The 21,381-nt window shown below is 46.5% G+C and overlaps 1 protein-coding gene across 1 annotated transcript in view; it reads right to left on the minus strand.

Moving 5' to 3' along the window:
• LOC124006919 (protocadherin Fat 3-like) overlaps nucleotides 1-21,381 on the minus strand; it is a 272,695-nt gene that overhangs the window by 6,651 nt on the left and 244,663 nt on the right. Inside the window, exons 53-61 of the mRNA XM_046317109.1 lie at nucleotides 19,112-19,325; nucleotides 18,710-18,924; nucleotides 12,955-13,092; nucleotides 9,180-9,323; nucleotides 8,703-8,900; nucleotides 7,589-7,869; nucleotides 6,834-7,002; nucleotides 4,840-5,275; nucleotides 4,589-4,720 (exon numbers count right to left, since the gene is read on the minus strand). Of these exons, the coding sequence (XP_046173065.1) occupies nucleotides 4,589-4,720; nucleotides 4,840-5,275; nucleotides 6,834-7,002; nucleotides 7,589-7,869; nucleotides 8,703-8,900; nucleotides 9,180-9,323; nucleotides 12,955-13,092; nucleotides 18,710-18,924; nucleotides 19,112-19,325 (1,927 nt within the window). The remainder of the gene's footprint in view (nucleotides 1-4,588; nucleotides 4,721-4,839; nucleotides 5,276-6,833; nucleotides 7,003-7,588; nucleotides 7,870-8,702; nucleotides 8,901-9,179; nucleotides 9,324-12,954; nucleotides 13,093-18,709; nucleotides 18,925-19,111; nucleotides 19,326-21,381) is intronic.

Here is a 21,381-nt window from a genome sequence, read left to right on the forward strand (position 1 = left end):
TAGGGTCATTGTTTACGCAGCTAGGGTCATTGTTTACCTAACTAGGGTCATTGTTTACCTAGCTAGGGTCATTGTTTACCTAGCTAGGGTCATTGTTTACGCAGCTAGGGTCATTGTTTACCTAGCTAGGGTCATTGTTTACCTAGCTAGGGTCATTGTTTACCTAGCTAGGGTCATTGTTTACCTAGCTAGGGTCATTGTTTACCTAGCTAGGGTCATTGTTTACGCAGCTAGGGTCATTGTTTACCTAGCTAGGGTCATTGTTTACCTAGCTAGGGTCATTGTTTACCTAGCTAGGGTCATTGTTTACCTAGCTAGGGTCATTGTTTACGCAGCTAGGGTCATTGTTTACCTAGCTAGGGTCATTGTTTACCTAGCTAGGGTCATTGTTTACCTAGCTAGGGTCATTGTTTACGCAGCTAGGTTCATTGTTGACCTAGCTAGGGTCATTGTTTACCTAGCTAGGGTCATTGTTTACCTAGCTAGGGTCATTGTTTACGCAGCTAGGGTCATTGTTTACACAGCTAGGGTCATTGTTTACGCAGCTAGGGTCATTGTTTACCTGGCTAGGGTCATTGTTTACCTGGCTAGGGTCATTGTTTACCTGGCTAGGGTCATTGTTTACCTGGCTAGGGTCATTGTTTACGCAGCTAGGGTCATTGTTTACGCAGCTAGGGTCATTGTTTACCTGGCTAGGGTCATTGTTTACCTGGCTAGGGTCATTGTTTACGCAGCTAGGGTCATTGTTTACCTGGCTAGGGTCATTGTTTACGCAGCTAGGGTCATTGTTTATGCAGCTAGGGTCATTGTTTACCTGGCTAGGGTCATTGTTTACGCAGCTAGGGTCATTGTTTACCTGGCTAGGGTCATTGTTTACGCAGCTAGGGTCATTGTTTACCTGGCTAGAGTCATTGTTTACGCAGCTAGGGTCATTGTTTACCTGGCTAGGGTCATTGTTTACGCAGCTAGGGTCATTGTTTACGCAGCTAGGGTCATTGTTTACCTAGCTAGGGTCATTGTTTACGCAGCTAGGGTCATTGTTTACGCAGCTAGGGTCATTGTTTACGCAGCTAGGGTCATTGTTTACGCAGCTAGGGTCATTGTTTACGCAGCTAGGGTCATTGTTTACGCAGCTAGGGTCATTGTTTACCTGGCTAGGGTCATTGTTTACCTGGCTAGGGTCATTGTTTACGCAGCTAGGGTCATTGTTTACCTGGCTAGGGTCATTGTTTACGCAGCTAGGGTCATTGTTTACGCAGCTAGGGTCATTGTTTACCTGGCTAGGGTCATTGTTTACCTGGCTAGGGTCATTGTTTACGCAGCTAGGGTCATTGTTTACCTGGCTAGGGTCATTGTTTACGCAGCTAGGGTCATTGTTTACCTGGCTAGGGTCATTGTTTACGCAGCTAGGGTCATTGTTTACGCAGCTAGGGTCATTGTTTACCTAGCTAGGGTCATTGTTTACGCAGCTAGGGTCATTGTTTACGCAGCTAGGGTCATTGTTTACGCAGCTAGGGTCATTGTTTACGCAGCTAGGGTCATTGTTTACGCAGCTAGGGTCATTGTTTACGCAGCTAGGGTCATTGTTTACCTAGCTAGGGTCATTGTTTACGCAGCTAGGGTCATTGTTTATGCAGCTAGGGTCATTGTTTACCTAGCTAGGGTCATTGTTTACGCAGCTAGGGTCATTGTTTACGCAGCTAGGGTCATTGTTTACGCAGCTAGGGTCATTGTTTACGCAGCTAGGGTCATTGTTTATGCAGCTAGGGTCATTGTTTACCTAGGGAGGTTCATATCTCAAGGTAAAGTGCACAACACCCGTTGAATATGGCCGCTGTCAGTAAACGTCAGCAAAAAGGCGTAATGAAATTGTTGCCTACAGAGCTGGTTAGGCTGTTTTCATGTTATCCAGAGGTAAACAAATCATCATCCAGAGGTAAACAAATCATCATCCAGAGTATCAACTGTGTGCTCTGAACGCTCTGAGAGGGAAACGAGATGGGCGGGGCTAGGGAGTCAACTGTGTGCTCTGAACGCTCTGAGAGGGAAACGAGATGGGCGGGGCTAGGGAGTCAACTGTGTGCTCTGAACGCTCTGAGAGGGAAACGAGATGGGCGGGGCTAGGGAGTCAACTGTGTGCTCTGAACGCTCTGAGAGGGAAACGAGATGGGCGGGGCTAGGGAGTCAACTGTGTGCTCTGAACGCTCTGAGAGGGAAACGAGATGGGCGGAGCTAGGGAGTCAACTGTGTGCTCTGAACGCTCTGAGAGGGAAACGAGATGGGCGGGGCTAGGGACTCAACTGTGTGCTCTGAACGCTCTGAGAGGGAAACGAGATGGTCGGGGCTAGGGAGTCAACTGTGTGCTCTGAACGCTCTGAGAGGGAAACGAGATGGGCGGGGCTAGGGAGTCAACTGTGTGCTCTGAACGCTCTGAGAGGGAAACGAGATGGGCGGGGCTAGGGAGTCAACTGTGTGCTCTGAACGCTCTGAGAGGGAAACGAGATGGGCGGGGCTAGGGAGTCAACTGTGTGCTCTGAACGCTCTGAGAGGGAAACGAGATGGGCGGGGCTAGGGAGTCAACTGTGTGCTCTGAACGCTCTGAGAGGGAAACGAGATGGGCGGGGCTAGGGAGTCAACTGTGTGCTCTGAACGCTCTGAGAGGGAAACGAGATGGGCGGGGCTAGGGAGTCAACTGTGTGCTCTGAACGCTCTGAGAGGGAAACGAGATGGGCGGGGCTAGGGAGTCAACTGTGTGCTCTGAACGCTCTGAGAGGGAAACGAGATGGGCGGGGCTAGGGAGTCAACTGTGTGCTCTGAACGCTCTGAGAGGGAAACGAGATGGGCGGGGCTAGGGAGTCAACTGTGTGCTCTGAACGCTCTGAGAGGGAAACGAGATGGGCGGGGCTAGGGAGTCAACTGTGTGCTCTGAACGCTCTGAGAGGGAAACGAGATGGGCGGGGCTAGGGAGTCAACTGTGTGCTCTGAACGCTCTGAGAGGGAAACGAGATGGGCGGGGCTAGGGAGTCAACTGTGTGCTCTGAACGCTCTGAGAGGGAAACGAGATGGGCGGGGCTAGGGAGTCAACTGTGTGCTCTGAACGCTCTGAGAGGGAAACGAGATGGGCGGGGCTAGGGAGTCAACTGTGTGCTCTGAACGCTCTGAGAGGGAAACGAGATGGGCGGGGCTAGGGAGTCAACTGTGTGCTCTGAACGCTCTGAGAGGGAAACGAGATGGGTGGGGCTAGGGAGTCAACTGTGTGCTCTGAACGCTCTGAGAGCGAAACGAGATGGGCGGGGCTAAAGACTTAAGAGGGTGTGAACGATGCTGAATGGGCGAGGCTAAAGGCTTAAGAGGGTGTGAACGATGCTGAATGGGCGAGGCTAAAGGCTTAAGAGGGTGTGAATGGGCGGGGCTAAAGGCTTAAGAGGGTGTGAACGATGCTGAATGGGTGGAGACAAAGAAGAGCTCTTCACTAGATACCAAAACAAAACAAGATACCATTTTGTACCTCTGAGTCTCCACTTTTATCCAATGTAAAAAACACAATATCAAATTTTGCTACATAAAGCCAAATCCAGGTTCTGAGTCACATTGCTGTTTTTAATTTGAATACATTTGTATTTTTTTCTTCATATTTCATTATAGGGTATGATGAGCACATTTTATTATTTAATACATTTTAGAATACGTCTGTAACGTAACAAAATGTGGAAAAAGTCAAAGGGTCTGAATTCTTTCGCATCGACCTCAATGTCTCCAGGAACAGGGTTGGAGTTAAAACCTACAGGAGGGTCTCTCTCCAGGAGGGTCTCTCTCCAGGAGGGTCTCTCTCCAGGAACAGGGTTGGAGTTAAAACCTACAGGAGGGTCTCTCTCCAGGAACAGGGTTGGAGTTAAAACCTACAGGAGGATCTCTCTCCAGGAACCAAGTTAAAACCTACAGGAGGTCCTCTCCAGGAACAGGGTTGGAGTTAAAAACTCCAGGAGGGTCTCTCTCCAGCAACAGGGTTGGAGTTAAAACCTACAGGAGGTTCTCCAGGAACAGGGTTGGAGTTAAAACCTACAGGAGGATCTTTCTCCAGGAACAGGGTTGGAGTTGAAAACCTACAGGAGGATTCTCTCCAGGAACAGGGTTTTAAAACCTCCAGGAGGGTCTCTCTCCAGGAACAGGGTTGGAGTTAAAACCTCAGGAGGGTCTCCAGGAACAGGGTTGGAGTTAAAACCTCAATCTCTCCAGGAACAGGGTTGGAGTTAAAACCTACAGGAGGGTCTCTCTCCAGGAACAGGGTTGGAGTTAAAACCTACAGGAGGGTTTCTCTCCAGGCACAGGGTTGGAGTTAAAACCTACAGGAGGGTCTCTCTCCAGGAACAGGGTTGGAATTAAAACCTACAGGAGGGTCTCTCTCCAGGAGGGTCTCTCTCCAGGAACAGGGTTGGATTTAAAACCTACAGGAGGGTCTCTCTCCAGGAACAGGGTTGGAGTTAACCTATAGGAGGGTCTCTCTCCAGGAACAGGGTTGGAGTTAACCTATAGGAGGGTAGGGGAGGGCTTCCTCCTTCCAATCCCTTCATATAAACAATATTATCACCTGCACACTGGTCCATCCTGTCAGTCAGACACTGGCAGACAGAGGGCGCTGTGGGGCTGGAACGAACACACTGCATGTCTATAGGACAGGATTGTCCCTCACACTGCTCCTCTACGGGGTTGGGACAGGTACCTAGTAGGAGGGGGGGGGTAAAGAGAGACATAATAGAGGGACGAGAAAGGACAGAGTGGGGGTTAGAAAGATATAGCTGAAATGATCTAATGATGAAAATAGGCTGTGTGTGTACTGACCTGGGCAGGTGCATGTCTCCATGCGGCTGTATCGTGGGCTGATGAAGCTGACTGTCGGGGTGCTGTAGGTGACCATCGCTCCACCCTCCACCACCAGGGCCTGCTCGCACACTCTGTCCCCGCAGTCGAGCTCCCCCGAGCAGGCTGGTGCCAGCACCTCCGCCCCGGCCAGGACACCCTGGAGCTGCCCTCTCTGGCCTCCTGTAGCCGACTCCCCTCCCTGTCCTCTCCCTTCCCCTCTCCACCCCGCCTCCACCATCCTGAGGATCAGCTCCTGTGAGGTTAGGTAGCCTCCACCCTCTCCTTCCCCCTCTGGTCTCTCCATGGCCAGGAGTAGGTCGATGCCCTCTGACATCGGCTGCACACCGAGAATGTGCAGAGGGTCCTGTTGTTGCTCAAGTGACGACGAACCCCAGCCGACTACGCCACGCAGCCTCTTTTTTAAAAGATAAAAACTGTATTAGTCATAAACTTTATTAGTGAAAAAAACTTTATTAGTGAAAAAAACTTTATTAGTCAAACATACAATGTCATTAACGAAACAACAAAGTTAGTAATAATTATAATAATTTTCTAAGTAGTTTTTCTCTTCCCTTCCAGGACAGAAAACAGATACAGAACACAAACCAGGAGAGGTTGGAGAAACAATCCTAACCCTAACCCCTTATATTAACCCTAACCCCTGATATAAACCCTATCCCCTGATATTAACCCTATCCCCTGATATTAACCCTATCCCCTGATATTAACCCTATCCCCTGGTTCTAAACCTAACCCCTGGTACTAACCCCTGATATTAACCCTAACCCCTGGTACTAACCCCTGATATTAACCCTAACCCCTGATATTAACCCTAACCCCTGGTACTAACCCCTGATATTAACCCTAACCCCTGGTACCAACCCCTGATATTAACCCTAACCCCTGGTACTAACCCCTGATATTAACCCTAACCCCTGGTACTAACCCTAACCCCTGATATTAACCCTATCCCCTGATATTAACCCTATCCCCTGGTTCTAAACCTAACCCCTGGTACTAACCCCTGATATTAACCCTAACCCCTGGTACTAACCCCTGATATTAACCCTATCCCCTGGTTCTAAACCTAACCCCTGGTACTAACCCCTGATATTAACCCTAACCCCTGGTACTAACCCCTGATATTAACCCTAACCCCTGGTACTAACCCCTGATATTAACCCTATCCCCTGGTTCTAAACCTAACCCCTGGTACTAACCCTAACCCCTGGTACTAACCCTAACCCCTGGTACTAACCCTAACCCCTGGTACTAACCCTAAACCCTGGTACTAACCCTAACCCCTGGTACTAACCCTAACCCCTGGTATTAAACCTAACCCCTGATATTAACCCTAACCCCTGGTACTAACCCTAACCCCTGGTACTAACCCTAACCCCTGGTACTAACCCTGACCCCTGGTACTAACCCCTGATATTAACCCTAACCCCTGGTACTAACCCTAACCCCTGGTATTAAACCTAACCCCTGATATTAACCCTAACTCCTGGTACTAACCCTAACCCCTGGTACTAAACCTAACCCCTGGTACTAAACCCTGGTACTAATCCCTGGTACTAACCATAATCCCTGGTACTAACCCTAGCCCCTGGTACTAAACCGTGGTACTAATCCCTGGTACTAACCATAATCCCTGGTACTAAACCTAAACCCTGGTACTAATCCCTGGTACTAACCCTAAACCCTGGTACTAACCCCTGGTACTAAACCTAACCACTGGTACTAAATACTAAACCTAACCCCTGGAGCAGTTTCTAAATGCTATGAGCACACCTACCTGATTGATACACAGGGTGTCAGCACTGGGGAAGTTTCTATGTGTGAAGTGCCTTGCTCAAGGTTTCAAGGGCAGATTGTCAGATCCGGCAACCCTTTAGTTCCCCTTTTTCCTGCTGTTTCTGAGCAGCTGGTTCAAGGGGTCAGGAAGGGGAATCTCAAGATGACACACAAACCTGCTTGATATTATTAAGATGACGCCCCAGCAGGTCTTCAGGGGTCAGCGAGGAAAACCTCAGGGTGATGGCGCTACGGAGGAGATCCTCAGTCACCTGTTCAACCACGACCGTTACGACCACTGGGACAGAGTACCGACCGTCACTCACAGTGGCGTTACACTGATACCTGGGGAGAGAGACCGACAAACAGCTCAGAGAGTGTGTATCTGTGTGTGTGTGTGTGTGTGTGTGTGTCTGTGTGTGTACCACAGGAGGCTGGTGGCACCATAATTGGGAGAACAGGCTTGTGGTAATGACTGAATCAGAACCAGTGGAATGGAATCAAATACATCAAACACATGGTTTCCATGGTTTCCATGGTTTCCATGGTTTCCTGGTGTTTGATGCCATTCCATCTGTTCCGGCCATTATTATGAACCGTTCTCTCCTAAGCAGCCTCCACTACTGTGTACCTGCCAGGCTCCAGTCCAGCCACTACACTGAACCGTTCTCTCCTAAGCAGCCTCCACTACTGTGTACCTGCCAGGCTCCAGTCCAGCCACTACACTGAACCGGTCTCTCCTAAGCAGCCTCCACTACTGTGTACCTCCAGCACTGAAGGCTCCAGTCCAGTACCCAGGCTCCAGTCCAGCCACTACACTGAACCGGTCTCTCCTAAGCAGCCTCCACTACTGTGTACCTGCCAGGCTCCAGTCCAGCCACGGCCACTACACTGAACCGGTCTCTCCTAAGCAGCCTCCACTACTGTGTACCTGCCAGGCTCCAGTCCAGCCACGGCCACTACACTGCCGTCCTGCCTGTTGATCTTGAATGGATTCCGCTGCTGCAAAGGCGTCTGGGTAAAGGACAACACGTCTGTGACATCGCGGTCGGAGGCGTATATCCGGCCGATCGGGCCGCCGGGATAGGAGTCTGTTGCCGTGACGATGTAGATGTCCAATGGGTTGACAGAGGGTCTGTACTGGCTGTCTCCGACTACCCTGACGAAGACCCAGCAAGAGGAGGAGAGACGGGGCTTACCGCTGTCACTGGCCTGGAGGAGTGAGACAGAGAAGAAGAAGAAGAAGAAGAAGAAGAAGAAGAAGAAGAAGAAGAAGAAGAAGAAGAAGAAGAAGAAGAAGAAGAAGAAGAAGAAGAAGAAGAAGAAGCAGAAGAAGAAGAAGAAGACGAAGAAGAAGAAGAAGAAGAAGAAGAAGAAGAAGAAGAAGAAGAAGAAGAAGAAGAAGAAGAAGAAGACGAAGAAGAAGCAGAAGAAGAAGAGAAGAAGAAGACGAAGAAGAAGAAGCAGAAGAAGAAGAAGCAGAAGAAGAAGCAGAAGAAGAAGAAGAAGCAGAAGAAGAAGAAGAAGAAGCAGAAGAAGCAGAAGAAGAAGAAGAAGCAGAAGGAGAAGAAGAAGACGAGGTAGAAGAAGAAGAAGAAGAAGCAGAAGAAGACGAAGAAGAAGCAGAAGAAGAAGCAGAAGAAGAAGACGAAGTAGAAGAAGCAGAAGAACAAGAAGAAGAAGAAGACGAAGTAGAAGAAGCAGAAGAAGAAGAAGAAGAAGACGAAGTAGAAAAAGAAGAAGACGAAGAAGAAGCAGAAGAAGAAGCAGAAGAAGAAGCAGAAGCAGAAGAAGACGAAGAAGAAGCAGAAGAGGAAGCAGAAGAAGAAGAAGTAGAATAAGGAGAAGAAGAAGAAGTAGAAGTAGAAGAAGAAGAAGACGAAGAAGATGAAGACCTACAGGTTTACATCATTGAGTGTTTTTACTAAACAACATTTTGAGTTCTCACCTGGACCCGCAGAGCGTTGATATCAAACTAGGTATCTCTTTCCTGAGAATAACTCTGACCTAAACTTGGTCATAATAACTGCATGTAAAGTTGTCACCTGGACCTGCAGAGTGAACTCCCTGGTAGCATCAGGTCCTAGAACACGGTTGGACCGTAGGTCTCCGGTCTGTTCCACAGAGAAAGCGTTCCCCTCGTTCCCAGACACAATGCGGAACTCAAAAGGAGGGCCGTTATTGGGGGAATCTTTATCAGTGACGGACAGCTTCAGCAGACTGGACCCGGCCGGCTGGTTCAACTGGAGACGTAGAGTAACAGACGTAAGGTCTACGACTATGTTGAAGGACAATATGTAAATAGAAAGCATAAACCCACCCCTGGGATTGGATGCCATAATCAAAAGCATTAGACACTCTAAGCCAAACACAGACAGACAGACAGACAGACAGACAGACAGACAGACAGACAGACAGACAGACAGACAGACAGACAGACAGACAGACAGACAGACAGACAGACAGACAGACAGACAGACAGACAGACAGACAGACAGACAGACAGACAGACACGTGTGTACCTGTACAGTGGTTGAGGCGTTAGGTGGGGCGAAGGCAGGAGGGTTGTCGTTTACGTCAGAGATATCTATGTTGACGATGACTGTAGAGGACATGGCGGGGGAACCACTATCAAACGCCTGGACAGACAGAGTATAGTTGGACACCTGGAGAGGAGAGAGAGAGACAGACGGAGAGAGAGAGAGAGAGAGAGAGAGAGAGAGAGAGAGAGAGAGAGAGAGAGAGAGAGGGAGAGAGAGAGGGAGAGAGAGAGAGAGGGGGAGAGAGAGAGGGAGAGAGAGAGAGAAAGAGAGAGAGATAGAGAGAGAGAGAGAGAGAGAGAGAGAGAGAGAGAGAGAGAGAGAGAGAGAGAGAGAGAGAGAGAGAGAGAGAGAGAGAGAGAGAGAGAGAGGAGAGAGAGACAGACAGAGAGAGAGGAGGGGGAGGAGGAGAAAGAGAGAGAGAAGAGAGAGAGAGAGAGAGAGAGAGAGAGAGAGAGACATAGAGAGGGGGAGGAGGAGAGAAAGAGAGACAGACATAGAGAGGGGGAGGAGGGGAAGGAGGAGAGAAAGAGAGAGAGAGAGAGAGAGAGAGAGAGAGAGAGAGAGAGAGAGAGAGAGAGAGAGAGAGAGAGACATAGAGAGGGGGAGGAGGGGAAGGAGGAGAGAAAGAGAGACATTAAAGGGGTATAGCTGAGAGAATCAAGAAGACTACAGAAAAACAGTCAACCAGGACATCCTACATGAGTCACTGAAATACAAGGTTGCCAAAGTATTTTACAAAACGAATGGCATGACCTTAAACTCTAAGAGACCTCATGAGAAAATACATCTTGGTAACGCTCCGGATTCCAGGTCACACAAGGACTGGGCTCCATCAGACTGTCTATTCCATACTGTTCCTCCTCCAATGTCTGTCCCCTGTATCACGACCTAATATCCTGTCTCACTACCTAGTATCCTGTCTCACTACCTAGTATCCTGTCTCACTACCTAGTATCCTGTCTCACTACCTAGTATCCTGTCTCACTACCTAGTATCCTGTCTCACTACCTACTATCCTGTCTCACTACCTACTATCCTGTCTCACTACCTAGTATCCTGTCTCACTACCTACTATCCTGTCTCACTACCTAGTATCCTGTCTCACTACCTACTATCCTGTCTCACTACCTAGTATCCTGTCTCACTACCTACTATCCTGTCTCACTACCTAGTATCCTGTCTCACTACCTAGTATCCTGTCTCACTACCTACTATCCTGTCTCACTACCTGGTATCCTGTCTCACTACCTACTATCCTGTCTCACTACCTACTATCCTGTCTCACTACCTAGTATCCTGTCTCACTACCTACTATCCTGTCTCACTACCTAGTATCCTGTCTCACTACCTAGTATCCTGTCTCACTACCTAGTATCCTGTCTCACTACCTACTATCCTGTCTCACTACCTACTATCCTGTCTCACTACCTAGTATCCTGTCTCACTACCTACTATCCTGTCTCACTACCTAGTATCCTGTCTCACTACCTACTATCCTGTCTCACTACCTGGTATCCTGTCTCACTACCTACTATCCTGTCTCACTACCTAGTATCCTGTCTCACTACCTAGTATCCTGTCTCACTACCTACTATCCTGTCTCACTACCTAGTATCCTGTCTCACTACCTAGTATCCTGTCTCACTACCTACTATCCTGTCTCACTACCTACTATCCTGTCTCACTACCTAGTATCCTGTCTCACTACCTACTATCCTGTCTCACTACCTAGTATCCTGTCTCACTACCTACTATCCTGTCTCACTACCTAGTATCCTGTCTCACTACCTACTATCCTGTCTCACTACCTAGTATCCTGTCTCACTACCTAGTATCCTGTCTCACTACCTACTATCCTGTCTCATCCTGTCTCACTACCTACTATCCTGTCTCACTACCTACTATCCTGTCTCACTACCTACTATCCTGTCTCACTACCTAGTATCCTGTCTCACTACCTACTATTCTGTCTCACTACCTACTATCCTGTCTCACTACCTAGTATCCTGTCTCACTACCTAGTATCCTGTCTCACTACCTACTATCCTGTCTCACTACCTGGTATCCTGTCTCACTACCTACTATCCTGTCTCACTACCTACTATCCTGTCTCACTACCTAGTATCCTGTCTCACTACCTACTATCCTGTCTCACTACCTAGTATCCTGTCTCACTACCTACTATCCTGTCTCACTACCTGGTATCCTGTCTCACTACCTACTATCCTGTCTCACTACCTAGTATCCTGTCTCACTACCTAGTATCCTGTCTCACTACCTACTATCCTGTCTCACTACCTACTATCCTGTCTCACTACCTAGTATCCTGTCTCACTACCTAGTATCCTGTCTCACTACCTAGTATCCTGTCTCAATACCTACTATCCTGTCTCACTATCTACTATCCTGTCTCACTACCTAGTATCCTGTCTCAATACCTACTATCCTGTCTCACTACCTACTATCCTGTCTCAATACCTACTATCCTGTCTCACTACCTAGTATCCTGTCTCACTACCTAGTATCCTGTCTCACTACCTAGTATCCTGTCTCAATACCTACTATCCTGTCTCACTACCTAGTATCATGTTTCACTAATTATTATGCCAAAATACAATTCAATATGCAGGGACGTTCGGAACAAAAATCCTCTCTCACCGGTGTCTGTGTGTGGTTGTGTGTGTGTCTGTGTGTGGTTGTGTGTGTGTCTGTGTGTGGTTGTGTGTGTGTCTGTGTGTGGTTGTGTGTGTGTCTGTGTGTGGTTGTGTGTGTGTCTGTGTGTGGTTGTGTGTGTGTCTGTGTGTGGTTGTGTGTGTGTCTGTGTGTGGTTGTGTGTGTGTCTGTGTGTGGTTGTGTGGGTGAGTGTGTGTGTGTGTGGGTGTCTGTGTGTGTTTGTGTCTGTGTCTGTGTGTGTCTGTGTGTGGTTGTGTGGGTGAGTGTGTGTGTGTGTGTCTGTGTGTGGTTGTGTGGGTGAGTGTGTGTGTGTGTGTGGGTGTCTGTGTGTGGTTGTGTGTGTGTCTGTGTGTGGTTGTGTGTGTGTCTGTGTGTGGTTGTGTGGGTGAGTGTGTGTGTGTGTGGGTGTCTGTGTGTGGTTGTGTGTGTGTCTGTGTGTGGTTGTGTGTGTGTCTGTGTGTGTGTGGGTGAGTGTGTGTGTGTGTGGGTGTCTGTGTGTGTTTGTGTGTGTGTCTGTGTGTGGTTGTGTGGGTGAGTGTGTGTGTGTGTGGGTGTCTGTGTGTGGTTGTGTGTGTGTCTGTGTGTGGTTGTGTGGGTGAGTGTGTGTGTGTGTGGGTGTCTGTGTGTGGTTGTGTGTGTGTCTGTGTGTGGTTGTGTGTGTCTGTGTGTGTTTGTGTGTGTGGTTGTGTGTGTCTGTGTGTGTTTGTGTGTGTGTCTGTGTGTGGTTGTGTGTGTGTCTGTGTGTGGTTGTGTGTGTGTCTGTGTGTGGTTGTGTGTGTGTCTGTGTGTGGTTGTGTGGGTGAGTGTGTGTGTGTGTGTGTGGGTGTCTGTGTGTGTTTGTGTGTGTGTCTGTGTGTGGTTGTGTGTGTCTGTGTGTGTTTGTGTGTGTGTTTGTGTGTGTCTGTGTGTGTTTGTGTGTGTGTCTGTGTGTGTTTGTGTGTGTGTCTGTGTGTGGTTGTGTGTGTCTGTGTGTGTTTGTGTGTGTGGTTGTGTGTGTCTGTGTGTGTTTGTGTGTGTGGTTGTGTGTGTCTGTGTGTGTTTGTGTGTGTGTCTGTGTGTGTTTGTGTGTGTGTGTTCTCACCTCCTCCCGGTCCAGTCTCTTGTTGACTTTGAGTAGTCCCGTTACCGGGTCTATCCAGAACTGGTTGCCACGGTCACCACGGAGGATGGAGTAAGTGATTCGCCCGTTCACCTGGCTGTCCAGGTCCTCCGCTAGCAACTGTACACACACACACACACACACACACACACACACACACACACACACACACACACACACACACACACACACACACACACACACACACACACACACACACACACACACACACACACACACACACACACACACACACACACACACACACACACACACACACACACACACACACACACACACACACACACACACACACACACACACACACACACACACACACACACACACACACACATAATCACACATCAAATAAGATATTTGACTATTTAAAGTGAATTGAAAGTCACAACACAATTGACAGTAAAATAGAGGAGATAGAAAAAACAGAAGGCAATACAAGAGGTCAATACAATATATCAATACAGTAGATCAATACAGTAGATCAATACAATAGGTCAATACAATAGGTCAATACAATAGATCAATACAATAGGTCAATACAAGAGATCAATACAGTAGATCAATACAAGAGATTAATACAATAGATCAATACAATAGATCAATATAATAGATACAATAGGTCAATACAATAGACACAATAGGTCAATACAATAGACACAATAGATCAATACAATAGGTCAATACAATAGGTCAATACAATAGGTCAATACAATAGACACAACAGGTCAATACAATAGAAACAAAAGATCAATACAATAGGTCAATACAATAGATACAATAGGTCAATACAATAGGTCAATACAATAGATCAATACAATAGGTCAATACAAGTGATCAATACAGTAGATCAATACAAGAGATTAATACAATAGATCAATACAATAGATCAATATAATAGATACAATAGGTCAATACAATAGACACAATAGGTCAATACAATAGACACAATAGGTCAATACAATAGGTCAATACAATACAATAGGTCAATACAATAGACACAATAGGTCAATACAATAGACACAATAGGTCAATACAATAGACACAATAGGTCAATACAATAGGTCAATACAATAGACACAATAGGTCAATACAATAGACACAATAGGTCAATACAATAGACACAATAGGTCAATACAATAGACACAATAGGTCAATACAATAGGTCAATACAATAGGTCAATACAATAGACACAATAGGTCAATACAATAGACACAATAGGTCAATACAATAGACACAATAGGTCAATACAATAGACACAATAGGTCAATACAATAGACACAATAGGTCAATACAATAGACACAATAGGTCAATACAATAGACACAATAGGTCAATACAATAGACACAATAATACAATAGTCAATACAATAGGTCAATACAATAGACACAATAGGTCAATACAATAGACACAATAGGTCAATACAATACAATAGGTCAATACAATAGACACAATAGGTCAATACAATAGGTCAATACAATAGGTCAATACAATAGTCACAATAGGTCAATACAATAGACACAATAGGTCAATCAATAGACACAATAGATCACAATAGGTCAATACAATAGTCAATACAACAGGTCAATACAATAGATACAATAGGTCAATCAATACAATAGGTCAATACAATAGACACAATAGGTCAATACAATAGACACAATAGGTCAATCAATACAATAGATCAATACAATAGGTCAATACAATAGACACAATAGGTCAATACAATAGACACAATAGGTCAATACAATAGACACAATAGGTCAATACAATAGACACAATAGGTCAATACAATAGACACAATAGGTCAATACAATAGACACAATAGGTCAATACAATAGGTCAATACAATAGACACAATAGGTCAATACAATAGATACAATAGGTCAATACAATAGATACAATAGGTCAATACAATAGACACAATAGGTCAATACAATAGGTCAATACAATAGGTCAATACAATACAATAGATCAATACAATAGATCAATACAATAGGTCAATACAATAGACACAATAGATCAATACAATAGGTCAATACAATAGGTCAATACAATAGGTCAATACAATAGACACAATAGGTCAATACAACAGGTCAATACAATAGACACAATAGATCAATACAATAGGTCAATACAATAGATACAATAGGTCAATACAACAGGTCAATACAATAGATACAATAGGTCAATACAATAGATACAATAGGTCAATACAATAGACACAATAGGTCAATACAATAGACACAATAGGTCAATACAATAGACACAATAGGTCAATACAATAGACACAATAGTCAATACAATACAATATCAATACAATAGACACAATAGGTCAATCAATACAATAGTCAATACAATAGGTCAATACAATAGACACAATAGATCAATACAATAGGTCAATACAATAGATACAATAGGTCAATACAATAGGTCAATACAATAGACACAATAGGTCAATACAATAGGTCAATACAATAGACACAATAGGTCAATCAATACAATAGGTCAATACAATAGACACAATAGGTCAATCAATACAATAGGTCAATACAATAGACACAATAGGTCAATACAATACAATAGATCAATACAATAGGTCAATACAATACAACAATAGGTCAATACAATAGATACAATAGATACAATAGGTCAATACAATAGACACAATAGATCAATACAATAGGTCAATACAATAGATACAATAGGTCAATACAATAGGTCAATACAATAGATACAATAGGTCAATACAATAGACACAATAGGTCAATACAATAGACACAATAGGTCAATACAATAGGTCAATACAATAGTCAATACAATAGTCAATACAATCAATACAATAGACACAATAGGTCAATACAATAGACACAATAGGTCAATACAATAGATACAATAGGTCAATACAATAGGTCAATACAATAGACACAATAGGTCAATACAATAGGTCAATACAATAGACACAATAGGTCAATACAATAGGTCAATACAATAGACACAATAGGTCAATACAATAGGTCAATACAATAGGTCAATACAATAGATACAATAGGTCAATACAATAGACACAATAGGTCAATACAATAGACACAATAGGTCAATACAATAGGCCAATACAATAGATACAATAGGTCAATACAATAGATACAATAGGTCAATACAATAGACACAATAGGTCAATACAATAGACACAATAGGTCAATACAATAGATACAATAGGTCAATACAATAGATACAATAGGTCAATACAATAGACACAATAGGTCAATACAATAGATCAATACAATAGGTCAATACAATAGACACAATAGGTCAATACAATAGGTCAATACAATAGGTCAATACAATAGACACAATAGGTCAATACAATAGACACAATAGGTCAATACAATAGATACAATAGGTCAATACAATAGACACAATAGGTCAATACAATAGGTCAATACAATAGACACAATAGGTCAATACAATAGGTCAATACAATAGACACAATAGGTCAATACAATAGACACAATAGGTCAATACAATAGGTCAATACAATAGACACAATAGGTCAATACAATAATCAACAGAAGAGATCAATACAATAGGTCAATACAATAGACACAATAGGTCAATACAATAGACACAATAGGTCAATACAATAGGTCAATACAATAGACACAATAGGTCAATACAATAATCAACAGAAGAGATCAATACAATAGATCAATACAAGATATCAATACAAGAGACACAATAGATCGATACAATAGATACATAAAAGTGATTAATACAAATATAATATATCAATAACAAAATAATAGTGAAATCCTCAATTAAAGGACAGGTAAAAAGGTGGGTTTTCAAACCGACCACCCACCCACACCCAAACACCGAACCACCCACCCACACCCAACTGACACAACCACCCACCCACACCCAACTGACACAACCACCCACCCACACCCAACTGACACAACCACCCACCCACACCCAACTGACACAACCACCCACCCACACCCAACTGACACAACCACCCACCCACACCCACACCCAACCACCCAACCACCCACCCACACCCAACCACCCAACCACCCACCCACACCCAACTGACACAACCACCCACCCACACCCAACTGACACAACCACCCACCCACACCCAACTGACACAACCACCCACCCACACCCAACTGACACAACCACCCACCCACACCCAACTGACACAACCACCCACCCACACCCAACTGACACAACCACCCACCCACACCCAACTGACACAACCACCCACCCACACCCACACCCACACCCAACCACCCAACCACCCACCCACACCCAACCACCCAACCACCCACCCACACCCAACTGACACAACCACCCACCCACACCCAACTGACACAACCACCCACCCACACCCAACTGACACAACCACCCACCCACACCCAACTGACACAACCACCCACCCACACCCAACTGACACAACCACCCACCCACACCCACACCCACACCCAACCACCCAACCACCCACACCCAACTGACACAACCACCCACCCACCCACCCACACCCAACTGACACAACCACCCACCCACACCCACACCCACACCCAACCACCCAACCACCCAACCACCCACCCACACCCAACCACCCACCCACCCACACCCAACTGACACAACCACCCACCCACACCCAACCACCCACCCACCCACACCCAACCACCCACACCCAACCACCCAACCACCCACCCACACCCAACTGACACAACCACCCACCCACACCCAACCACCCACCCACACCCAACTGACACAACCACCCACCCACCCACCCAACCACCCACCCACCCACACCCAACTGACACAACCACCCACCCTCACCCAACCACCCACCCAACCACCCACCCACCCACACCCAACTGACACAACCACCCACCCACCCACACCCAACCACCCACCCACACCCAACTGACACAACCACCCACCCACCCACCCAACCACCCACCCACCCACACCCAACTGACACAACCACCCACCCTCACCCAACCACCCACCCAACCACCCACCCACCCACACCCAACTGACACAACCACCCACCCACACCCAACCACCCAACCACCCACCCACACCCACACCCAAACCAACCAACCAACCACCCACACCCAACCACCCACCCACCCACCCACACCCACACCCAACCACCCAACCACCCAACCACCCACACCCAACCACCCACCCACCCACCCACACCCACACCCAACCACCCAACCACCCAACCAACCACCCACCCACACCCAACCACCCACCCACCCACACCCAACCACCCAACCACCCACACCCAACTGACACAACCACCCACCCACACCCAACCACCCAACCAACCACACCCAACTGACACAACCACCCATCCACACCCAACCACCCACCCACCCACCCACCCACCCACCCACACCCAACTGACACAACCACCCACCCACACCCAACCACCCACCCACCGACCCACCCACCCACCCACACCCAACTGACACAACCACCCACCCACACCCAACCACCCACACCCAACTGACACAACCACCCACCCACACCCAACCACCCAACCACCCAACCACCCACACCCAACTGACACAACCACCCACCCACCCACCCAACCACCCACCCACCCACACCCAACTGACACAACCACCCACCCTCACCCAACCACCCACCCAACCACCCACCCACACCACCCCACCTGACCCACCCACTCACCCTGGTGATAGTCTGTCCGACTGATGCGTCCTCGCTGACCAGCACGTTGTAGATATCCTGACTGAAGGCTGGAGCATTGTCGTTGACGTCCATCAGTTCTATGGTTACCATGGTAGCAGTGCTGAGGGGCGGGGCCCCACCGTCCCAAGCCTCTATAGTCAGGAAGTAGTCCTTACACACCTCAAAGTCCATGTCATCAACTACTGAGATGGAGCCTACACACACACACACACACACACACACACACACACACACACACACACACACACACACACACACACACACACACACACACACACACACACACACACACACACACACACACACACACACACACACACACAACGTTTTTCAGTACCTTGAAGTCAAGGAAATTATACACCCACCTACCCTCCTACTCACCCAGAGTTCTGTCAATCTGAAACTTCCCCAGTTCATTGCCAGCCCTGATGCTGTACGTGACCTCAGCGTTTGCCCCAATGTCGTCACTGGTGGCCGACAGCCGCAGGATCTCTGTTCCCATGGCAACGTCCTCGGGCACGGTGACGGTGTAGTCACGCCTCTGGAACACCGGGGGGTTGTCGTTGACGTCCAACACCACTACTGTCAGATCCACCTGTTAGGAACAAGAATAACGCAAAAACACATAAACACGCAGACACACACACTAACACACACTAACACACACTAACACACACTAACACACACTAACACACACTAACACACACTAACACACACTCACACACACTAACACACACACTAACACACACACACTAACACACACTAACACACACTAACACACACTAACACACACACTAACACACACACACTAACACACACTAACACACACACTAACACACACACACTAACACACACTAACACACACTAACACACACTAACACACACTAACACACACTAACACACACTAACACACACTAACACACACTAACACACACTAACACACACTAACACACACTAACACTACACACACACACACACACACACACACACACACACACACACACACACACACACACACACACACACACACACACACACACACACACACACACACACACACACACACACACACACACACACACACACACACACACACACACACACACACACACACACACACACACACACACACACACACACACACACACACACACACACACACACACACACACACACACACACACACTAACACACACACACTAACACACACTAACACACACTAACACACTAACACACACACAGACATACCAAGCTTCACTAACACACACACACACATACCAAGCTTCACTAACACACACACAGACATACCAAGCTTCACTAACACACACACAGACATACCAAGCTTCACTAACACACACACAGACATACCAAGCTTCACTAACACACACACACACATACCAAGCTTCACTAACACACACACACACATACCAAGCTTCACTAACACACACACAGACATACCAAGCTTCACTAACACACACACAGACATACCAAGCTTCACTAACACACACACAGACATACCAAGCTTCACTAACACACACACAGACATACCAAGCTTCACTAACACACACACACACACACAGACATACCAAGCTTCACTAACACACACACAGACATACCAAGCTTCACTAACACACACACAGACATACCAAGCTTCACTAACTCACACACAGACATACCAAGCTTCACTAACACACACACAGACATACCAAGCTTCACTAACACACACACAGACATACCAAGCTTCACTAACACACACACAGACATACCAAGCTTCACTAACACACACACAGACATACCAAGCTTCACTAACACACACACAGACATACCAAGCTTCACTAACACACACACAGACATACCAAGCTTCACTAACACACACACAGACATACCAAGCTTCACTAACACACACACAGACATACCAAGCTTCACTAACACACACACAGACATACCAAGCTTCACTAACACACACACAGACATACCAAGCTTCACTAACACACACACAGACAGACCAAGCTTCACTAACACACACACAGACAGACCAAGCTTCACTAACACACACACAGACATACCAAGCTTCACTAACACACACACACACATACCAAGCTTCACTAACACACACACACACACACATACCAAGCTTCACTAACACACACACAGACATACCAAGCTTCACTAACAAACACACACACAGACATACCAAGCTTCACTAACACACACACAGACATACCAAGCTTCACTAACACACACACACACACATACCAAGCTTCACTAACACACACACAGACATACCAAGCTTCACTAACACACACACAGACATACCAAGCTTCACTAACACAGACACACACAGACATACCAAGCTTCACTAACACACACACAGACATACCAAGCTTCACTAATACACACACAGACATACCAAGCTTCACTAACACACACACAGACATACCACGCTTCACTAACACACACACAGACATACCAAGCTTCACTAACACACACACAGACATACCAAGCTTCACTAACACACACACACACAGACATACCAAGCTTCACTAACACACACACAGACATTCCAAGCTTCACTAACACACACACACACAGACATACCAAGCTTCACTAACACACACACAGACATACCAAGCTTCACTAACACACACACA

This window comes from Oncorhynchus gorbuscha, linkage group LG20 (genome assembly GCF_021184085.1).
Source record: "Oncorhynchus gorbuscha isolate QuinsamMale2020 ecotype Even-year linkage group LG20, OgorEven_v1.0, whole genome shotgun sequence".
NCBI lineage: Eukaryota > Metazoa > Chordata > Actinopteri > Salmoniformes > Salmonidae > Oncorhynchus > Oncorhynchus gorbuscha.